Raw genomic sequence first — 10,139 nt, forward strand, 5'->3', positions numbered from 1 at the left:
ACCTTTAATAAAACTCATTTCAAGGTTACCAAAATGTTGATATAATTTGTCCACTTGATGCCCTGTTTTTCCAGTCAGTTGGGCCTGACTGTGGTTTAGGAAACCTTTAACTGTGTTTTGAGTCTTCATGGTTAAAAACCTGATGAAAAAAATCACACTGTTCTATTTTTCTCTTTTCTTTTCTTTTCTTTTTCCCTGGTTTTTGCAAACTCCAGAAAGCATTTGCGTATGCAGACGAAGATGAAGGCCGGCCAGCAAATGATTGCCTCTTAATATATGATCACGAAGGAATTGGTACTCCGGTTGGCTCTGTGGGATGCTGCAGCTTTATTGGAGAAGACATAGATGAAACATATTTGGATACGTTAGGTCCAAAATTTAAGACCCTGGCAGAGATCTGTCTGGGCAAAGAGATCGAACCTTTCCCTGATGCCAATCCACCCTGGCCAGGCCTTAACATCAACTTTCCCAACACTGAAAGCGATCTAAACCTCCCACCACCCGGAACCACCATCGTTGTCAATGGATGTGCACCTATGCCCCCCTCGGTCGGCACCACCACGGTTGTTACAGAAAACACCTACACATCTGGGACAACCATCCAGCCCCCGAGGCCAATGCCGGATCCTTTGCTCCACGGCAACATGACGGTGACTGAGACCTACACCTCTGGCTCGTCCGGTCTTTGCGTTGACCCTCTGCGCGCATCCAACGTTGTTGTAACCGAAAGAGTTGTTGGTCCCGCATCTGCCTCTGACCTGCGCGGCATGCTGGACATCCCCGACCTCACCGACGGCTCCAACGTCATCGTCACCGAGAGAGTGATCGCACCCAACTCCCGGCTCCCCGCCTCCCTCAGCATTCCTGATTTGGTAGATGGCTCAAACGTGGTGGTGACAGAAAGGGTGTTCAGGCCTGCCTCTGGCATGCCAGGCAGCTTAATAAATATTCCCTCAGAGTTATCGAACACCCACAATGTAGTGGTCACCGAGAGGGTAGTGTCAGGGTCTGGGATGAGCAGCCTTGGGGGGACCAGCCTGGGCGGTGCAAACATGGGGAGCCTGAGCAGCACCGGTCAGATGCTCAGCGCCGACTGTCACCTTGGCCAGGCGATGGGCACTGCATCCCCTGGCACTTCCCGGAGAAGAGTGACAAAGTACAGCACTGTGCAGTACTCCAGTCAGTAAGGGCTCTGCCGCAGCCCTTCCTGCTGAAGCCACCGTTTGCACCAACGCTCGTTAGCTGCCACCCACCAGGAATATTGTTGTTATTTATAACTAGGAAATAGCGCTCAGCTTTCAGGGATTCCTAACTTGGGTGAGGATCCCCGAAGGGTGCCCCATTTCAAGGCCAAACACGACATTGTCAGTGAAGGGTAAGATGAAGCTTAACTTTCAATTTATTCCTTTCTCTCTACCTAGCACCAAAAGTGTTCAAACAGATCTTTATGTTTTGGGGGAGAGACCCAATTACTGAGTGGAGCAGTGGGAAGGGATCCTTGCGTGCATACAGTCTCAGTCTGAATTGATGCCACATCAAAACGTGTTCAACTCCTGTACTGCTGAGTGATCTTGCACAATAAGCAGATTTGGGTTAACAGCCCCTCACTGACAAGACTGGAAAAGAATGTAATTAATAATTAGTCAACTCAAGACTAAATAAGCACTTTCAAAGGCATCACTTTGCATGTAAATCCAGAAGCGCTAAAAAAATGGCACTTTCAGTCATTTCTCCCATCACCAACAGTTATGAGTAATAATCATATAAACACAATACATTTTCTTTGCTTTTTGAAGTTCTCAGTACAACAAACACTCTGCCACGGCCTGCCATGCTCTTATTGTCACGGTGAGGAGCATGACCAGCAGCGTGCTGCAGTCAGCACTGCCACATTGACACTGTCACCCAGGATGGTGTTGGCTTCATCTTTTCTCCATTACTTTTACAGCTTTACCTAAACCTCAAAGGACTTCTGTGCCAACCAGGAGCATTTAGTCAGATTTTTGTGCCAAATTATGACTACCATTCAAAAGTCCAATGTCAGGTTATATTAAGAGGGCTGTAAGTTCTCTTTTCCAATACTGACAAGTGGAATCATAGAATCATAGAATGCTAGGGGTTGGAAGGGACCTCTGGAGATCATCTAGTCCAACCCTCCTGCTAATGCAGGTACTCCAAGATCAGGTTGCACAGGAACACGTCCTGGCAGGTTTTGAAAGCCTCCAGAGAAAGAGACTCCACAAACCTCTCCGGGCAGTCCCAGTGCTCCATCATCCTAAAAGTAAAGAAGTTCCTCCTTAAGTTCAAGCAAAACCTCCTGTGTTCTAGTTTGTAAATAAAGTTTTAGAAGCTCTGTGATGTGGGGAGACATTAGCAATAATTGTATCACTGACACTGGCCACTGAAGTCCTTTATGAAAAGCCAAAAAAACAAACCCCAAACCTACACTTGGGAGCAGGATAAATTTGCTAATAAGCACTGTGGAGAATTGTTGGTTCATATGTCAATGTATTTTGCATTGATATTTTGAAAGTTTCTTTGAATGTGTTAATGGAAACAAAAAAAAAAAGTCTCTATGATTCTATAATCTTAATTAAATCTGGCTTTTATTTTCCCACAAAAGCAGCTCTACTGGACTCTGTTATTCTAGTAATACCTTAGCATGGCTTAGAATAAGGTCTGAAGGAGCAAAAGACTGAAATATCTCTCTCGTTTTACTTTTGTATCATATGTATAGTAGCCATAGTGTACACATCACTTCAGTGTAAATATGACAGAGTTATACGAAAGGACTAGGTTATTATTTTTCTTGCTGGACCACCAAATTGGTAGTTTTCCCTTTAATTTTGCTTCCTCAGCTTTAATGGAGAGGTTAGCAGGGAGTTTAAGAGTTGTCTGTGAACCTCCTGCTCTAGAAAACGGAAAAGAAACTTTCAGTTGTGTGTCCAGATTAACTTATCTCTGAAGAACCGGAGGACAAGTTCCTGAGTCTGATGTCAGGAAAAGGCTTTTTAAAAGATGCTTTCAGAAAAGTGACTACTGTCAAAGACAGCCCACAGGACCCTCTGAGTCAATGCCACTGCCATTAACAGCAGTAATCCCCAGCAGTCACGACCAGATCCCAAGGCTACCTCAAGAAAGGTCTTTTCTGTGACTTCAAATTCTTTTCTGAGTGTGTTAAATGCTCTCCCCACAACACCTCAAGTATTGCTATTTTCACTTCATCCTGTAGCCTTGCTTATCCCAAGCACCACTAAAACTGCATTGACTTCAGTGGGATCAACCTCTCCTATACATTATGTACCAACTGGAGGTATGGTTTCTGGGCATGTGTTTTGAAAGGAGCAAAACAGGTGCTAATATACAAAGCTGTGTCCTTTTCTGTCTGGGGAACCTGTGCTGAAATTCCCTCAAATGCTGGCAAGCTCCCTTTCATTTTGCTAACCACCTATTGACATATAAAAAAAGCAAGTATTTGATGTATGGACACTCACAAAGCCTATGGGGTATGGACACTCAGAAAGCCTATGGGGTATGGACATTCAGAAAGCCTATGGGGTATGGACATTCAGAAAGCCTATGGGGTATGGATATTCAGAAAGCCTATGGGGTATGGACACTCAGAAAGCCTATGGGGTATGGACATTCAGAAAGCCTATGGGGTATGGACACTCAGAAAGCCTATGGGGTATGGCCACTCAGAAAGCCTATGGGGTATGGACACTCAGAAAGCCTATGGGGTATGGCCACTCAGAAAGCCTATGGGGTATGGACATTCAGAAAGCCTATGGGGTATGGATATTCAGAAAGCCTATGGGGTATAGCCAAAGCTCACTAGAGATTTTTTTTTAATGTAAAGAAAATTAAATAAAATAATGAAGTTCTGTGTAAACAATTCCATAATCATCTTATGCAAATCAGAAATATTCTTCCTAATTGTGCCTGAGAGTAATAAAATTAGTCTTTGGGAGCACACGTTGAATTCTTTGTGACCCTCCTGAACCAGAATGCTGTGTGAAATATGAGTGTCTGGGCTACCTGTGGTGTCTTGCATGTCTAGAAATAGAAAGGGGAAGACATAATAGAGAGAAAATGATTTTTTCCCAAGTAGAGTTTTTAGTTACTGTAGTGGTTGTCTACTTCTAGCACAACCTTTTACCAACTTTTTTACAGGTAAATAGCACATTATTTAATACAATGCCTTGAAAGGTTTCTAGCATCTTTACTATTGGTTTCTGACACCAAACAGCAGTCACATTACTCCTCAGAGCACTTCAAGTGCATTTCTGAAGATGAATTTCTATCGCTGTTTAATTCCTACAGACTTCCTTCCAATTCTTTTCTCAGTGAGGTGTGGATATTCTTAGGTAACTACAAATTGTGGGGGGGGGAAATTGTCTCTGAAGATGTGAACAAATACTTGGTTCATTAAAGTTCCTGTGTAAATTCCTTTCTTAGCTTTATTCTTAAAGGTAGCATAAAGTTTAATCCTGACTAGCAGACATTAATTTTGTTTCTTTCCCTTCAGTTGTAACTTAGAAGCCTGCTTGCTGTCTGCCTTTAATCATACTGTTTAATAGTGAAGAATAAATGGTTTTCAGGAAAGAAAGATAGATTTGAGTAATGTTATCAATCCTGCTCTAAACCATTCAAGCAAGAAAAAAAAACCACTTAGGAAAGTGTCAGCAGCACTCAACACCAAGTCTACAGACTTCTTCCTTGGGTTTTGTGGAGCAGGGTCCTACCATTTTACACAAGCTCATTGAGATCTTGGCATCATGAAAAGTATGCTGTCATGGAAGAAAACAGAGCCACAAGATGAGGGTCTCGTGAGATTTCTGTCTTGGGAGCACTGTCTGAACTTAAATTGCAGTTTTCGATGCTTTTTATTCTGTCCTGATTTTTGTGGTAATAAATAACACATTTAAACTGTTGTGAGCAGCACTTACTATGTGCAATATGACAAGACTGCACAATTTAAGCCAAAAATAGCCTCCTGTTTTGCCTGAATTAAGATACCTGAATAAATCAGATGCTCCTCACTACTGAGCAACAAAATGCATCATTTTCACTCTATTTAAAATCTACTTAACATTGCAGTGTTACTGTGTTTTCATAGACAAAAATATTAGAGATTTATTTGTAACTATTTCTGAATGGCACTGACAAAAACACAATAAATGATCATTTGGAACATCATGTTTTAAGTAGAGTGGCTCAGGAATTATTTTTTCCCATTTATCACTGGGAAATGTAATTTCCTTAAAACTTGGTTTGTGCAGGAAAACTCTAGTTTTCCTCCTCTCCTCTCCTCTCCTCTCCTCTCCTCTCCTCTCCTCTCCTCTCCTCTCCTCTCCTCTCCTCTCCTCTCCTCTCCTCTCCTCTCCTCTCCTCTCCTCTCCTCTCCTCTCCTCTCCTCTCCTCTCCTCTCCTCTCCTCTCCTCTCCTCTCCTCTCCTCTCCTCTCCTCTCCTCTCCTCTCCTCTCCTCTCCTCTCCTCTCCTCTCCTCTCCTCTCCTCTCCTCTCCTCTCCTCTCCTCTCCTCTCCTCTCCTCTCCTCTCCTCTCCTCTCCTCTCCTCTCCTCTCCTCTCCTCTCCTCTCCTCTCCTCTCCTCTCCTCTCCTCTCCTCTCCCCTCCTCTCCCCTCCCCTCCCCTCCCCTCCCCTCCCCTCCCCTCCCCTCCCCTCCCCTCCCCTCCCCTCCCCTCCCCTCCCCTCCCCTCCCCTCCCCTCCCCTCCCCTCCCCTCCCCTCCCCTCCCCTCCCCTCCCCTCCCCTCCTTCTCCCTCTCCTCTTCTCCCAGAAAAATTCACACCACCCTGAGGAAACAGTCTATGGACTTTAGAGCAGCCTTGGTTGCTATGCAGAGGAAAACAACAAAAGAGTCGCTCAGCCACTCCTTGTTTCATGCCCGTAACAGAGAGTATTTCATGCTGTCAGATGGTAACAAAACGCCAGTGTTCAGGGCAAGGATCTGCTCTGGCTTTTCTGTGGCTCCGCCAATGCCACAGCGCGCAGCTCGGCTTACTCACTCCTACAGCTGCAGCTGGCACCTGAAAGTTAAACAACCTGGCCACGCCAGAAAAGAAAAAACAGGCAGGCTGCAAACAAAAGAGTGGATATATGGGAAAGAACCGAGGAGAGAATGATAAGGAGAAAGCAGCTGAGTGAGCAGTAAGGCAAATGAAAGGCACAGGATTATTCCCAGGGACTAAACAGCTTGAAATTAAGGAGCACGATAGGAGACAGAGAGAAGCAAAACTAAAGTTAACACTCAGGGGAAAACCAACGACTCTATTCTGACAGCACGAACTGTTTACTTAAAATATGAAAACCTGTTGCTAAAGTTCTCTCCCAACCCTGTTCATTTATCTCCACAAGGGCCCTGGTCTTGCCAGCAGTATGAAGCTGGTAACTGCACCTAACGTGACCGCTCCAGATCCAATACCTGACTAGGGGTTAGGAGCTCTCACTGTAACGTGCTTATTTTCCACAGAATATGCATTATCCATTATGAATTTTGAACAACTAGATCTAATTTTTGTATATTCAGGCACAGCCTCCATTCACTGCTTTCTACTGGGACCTTTTCCCAAAAAAAAAAAACCCAAGTGGCAGCTGGGACCACAGCCCAGTAAATAATCTTTAAACAATGCAGAAAAGATTAATTGCATCATTTCAGACAATGTGAAACATTTGCATAATGGCTTCATCTGAAGCATACATTAATTTCAGCATTTCCTTACTAAGACTCTACACTGGAGTTTCCACCTTAACACCATTTGCTAGATACTGCACTTGTCTCATTTGATTGAATCTCTTGTCTAAAAGAAGAAATGGTACTCTTCTAGGGAATAAAAGGAAAAGAAAAAAGCAAACAGAGAAAAAAAACACAGCTGCAGTAAAGTTATCTTTGCTTTTGAAAAGAAGCAGAGGTGGACTCTGCTGGTCTGCTCTAAGGACTGTCTATCTTTCTCCTCCACCCCTGGGAAGCCAGTAGCTGCTTGGCACTGCTGCAAAGCATTACTCAACATGAGTAGGGAGTGGCAGGCAGAGAAGGCAAGGCAACGTTTCAAGAGAGTCACCAAGGACAAGCCACAGTCCCCTACACTGAGGCCACCTGGCATGATCATAAAAGATCAGTTGTTTTCAGATGGTAATTTGTTTGCTGTTAAATTATCAAGGGGATTTAGACAGATGTTTGTACTGTGAGAAGAGAGCAACCTGGTACTTGCCTTACACCTTGGAAAACCCCTTTCCTCACCAGGCACTGAAGAAGTGTTCAGCTGCTTTTATGGTTTGAAAAGCAAAGATGAACTTCCTCTGTTCTGTGTTGTCTGGTGAACCCTGAACTGCTTTTGCTGTATCCAGACAGAAAACAAAGATCTAATGCTCCATGGATCTTCCTGTGCAAAGCGGTTGTAGGGGAAGAGCTGCGGTTTGGTTGTGGGAGGAGGGTTTGGCAGCTGCCAGGTTAAAATGGAGGAAAGGCCAAAGAAGTTTGACTTCAGTGGTTGGTGTCACAGCTACTAGCAGTGTTAGAAACAAACTTCTACTATATGACATAGCATCAGACAAATGATTTCTGTAAAATACGAATAACTTAAGTTTTCCACACAGTGCAACTGAGGAACCTTCATAATATTTAAGTTATTTGTGTTTTGATCAATTAAACAAATGGGAAGAAAAAAAGGCCCAAGTTTGGGTTTTTTGATGATGACTGAGTGCCTTGTCAGGTGTGCAAGACATTTAGTTGACCCACATGAAAGTTCTAGGCAACATAAGAATAGACATCTAAGCTCTAACAAAATAATTTGCAGAACAGCTTCTGTCTCTCTGTGGCTACTGAGCGCTGTGAAGATGAGATGGTTCTCCTCATTCCTCCCATAAGCACAGAGGTAACTTCAAAGGGAAATCAGTGCTGAGGAGTTTTCAAAGGAAATTAAATTAGCTTTATACTCTATTTTTTAAAATGGCAGATGGGTCTAAATATATATTTTTTTTTTAACTAGCACCTCATTAGCAATGCATTGGATAGGCAACCAAAACCTTTCCCAGAATTCCAGGAAGCTAACTTCCAGATTAAGAAGCAAGTCACAAATCAAGGCTCTCTTCTTGCAGCCTTTGGATGTAAAGAAATACTTTCAAGTTATGCTTAACCATCAGGCTAGGAAATGCATGATTCTATAATCCTGTGAGTCTGTGCAATACACATTTAGAATCAAAATCTACTTCCAAATCCCCAAATTAAAAGTAGTGTGATATGAAGCCTCTTTGAGGCCTGCCCTGCCACATTTGTCTCATGTGGGGATTACTAGAATTTCACATTATTAATAGAATAGAATAGAATAGAATAGAATAGAATAGAATAGAATAGAATAGAATAGAATAGAATAGAATAGAATAGAGTAAATAGAGTGGAATGGAATGGAATGGAATGGAATGGAATGGAATAGAATAGAATAGAATGGAATGGAATGGAATGGAATGGAATGGAATGGAATGGAATGGAATGGAGTGGAGTGGAGTGGAGTGGAGTGGAGTGGAATGGAATGGAATGGAATGGAATGGAATAGAATAGAATAGAATAGAATAGAATAGAATAGAATAGAATAGAATAGACCAGACCAGGTTGGAAGAGACCTTCAAGATCATCGTGTCCAACCTATCATCCAACACCACCTAATCAACTAAACCATGGCACCAAGCACCCCATCAAGTCTCCTCCTGAACACCTCCAGTGATGATGACTCCACCACCAACATTTTACCAACATTACCACCATTTTACCAACATTAGCAACATTTGCTGTTAAGCCTGTACCAAGTGACACTCCTGCCCTTGAGACCCTGAATATCACCCAGGATCTCAAAGTATATTCTTGTGCAAACAACCACACATACACATTTCTGTTCAGTTCCAAAGTGATCAGTCCAGCGCCATGACTCAGTGACAGAACCAAGACACAAGGTAGAAATGCTTAAATTCTGTGCATTTATGTGTACTGCTTTCAGTGTTTCTTCCTTTTGTTTTCTTTACATTAACAAAATTATCCTAATGCAAGGATATCAGCAAACACCATGAATTGTGATATTCTAGATACACATAACTCCTCAGTAACTTCTCCTCATCCCCATGTAAATGATAAATGCTGTGACTGACATCAAGCATAATGTGAAATCACTTCTCATACATTATTATAACAGTAATAAAAGGATATGGTGTAATTGGTAAGAGTCCCTCAGGGCTGATTCGCTTGCACAGCCCTAATGGTATCACACATAGTACCCAACCAGCCACTTCAGAAATTCAGGTAGGGGTAGGTCTCTTCCCCATCGTAACAAGTGATAGGACAAGTGGAAACGGCCTCAAGTTGCACCAGGGGAGGTTTAGGTTGGCTATTAGAAGAAAATTCTTCACTGGAATGGTTCTCAAAACACTCGAACAGGCTCCCCAGGGAGGTGGTTAAATCCCCATCGCTGGGAGGTGTTGAAAAGAGGCAGAGATGAGGTGCTGAGGGACACGGTTTAACACCAGCCTTAGTAGAGAGTGTTTGGACTACGTGATCTTAAAGACCTTTTCCAAACAGTTCTGTGATTCTGTGATTTTATTTATGACAAATGAGTGTGATCTTAGAAAGGTTCATTGGGAAGGTGTTTCAAAGAGGAGAGGAGGTACGGGAAGTGTGTGCAGTTGCTTCGCCATCATAAAGAATCAGTTATGCCTTCCTAAGCACCAATTAATCAGATGTATCCAGGAAAGATCTCTGCCAGGTGAAAGTAGGAAGAATATAGCTTGGAGCACATCAAAAAGAAGATCACAGGGAAGGTTATGATTTAAAACCTTACAATTTTATTTTCCCACGAGACTGTACGCGCCCCCATCAAACTACTCCTCAGTGTATCCGTTTGTTGTCGCAGTCGCTTTGCATGGCTCCTACCCGCCCCAGCTCGCCTTCCCTGGCGGAGGGGACGGCGGTGGGGGATAAAAAACAAACTTGAATAAAACCCGAGCTTTGCAAGCCCCAGGATAATGGCGACCGCCCGTCCGACGGGCTGCACCAGCGGCACGGCCACGGCTTCGGCAGCCTCCGCGGGCGGGTCTCGGTGTGGGGGACGGGGAACCCAGGCGGGGCTGGGGCT

The 10,139-nt window shown here is 43.6% G+C and overlaps 1 protein-coding gene across 1 annotated transcript in view; it reads left to right on the forward strand.

Annotated features, from left to right (window-relative positions):
• LOC137451334 (desmoglein-4-like) overlaps positions 1-5,199 on the forward strand; it is a 28,773-nt gene extending 23,574 nt beyond the window's left edge. The window contains exon 16 of the mRNA XM_068158745.1: positions 216-5,199. Within this exon, the coding sequence (XP_068014846.1) occupies positions 216-1,187 (972 nt within the window). The 3' untranslated portion in view covers positions 1,188-5,199. The remainder of the gene's footprint in view (positions 1-215) is intronic.
• Positions 5,200-10,139: the final 4,940 nt, after the last annotated feature.

The sequence above is a fragment of the Melanerpes formicivorus genome, unplaced genomic scaffold, assembly GCF_026170545.1.
Source record: "Melanerpes formicivorus ecotype bairdi unplaced genomic scaffold, bMelFor1.0.p_v2 SCAF_42, whole genome shotgun sequence".
In the NCBI taxonomy this organism is placed as follows: domain Eukaryota; kingdom Metazoa; phylum Chordata; class Aves; order Piciformes; family Picidae; genus Melanerpes; species Melanerpes formicivorus.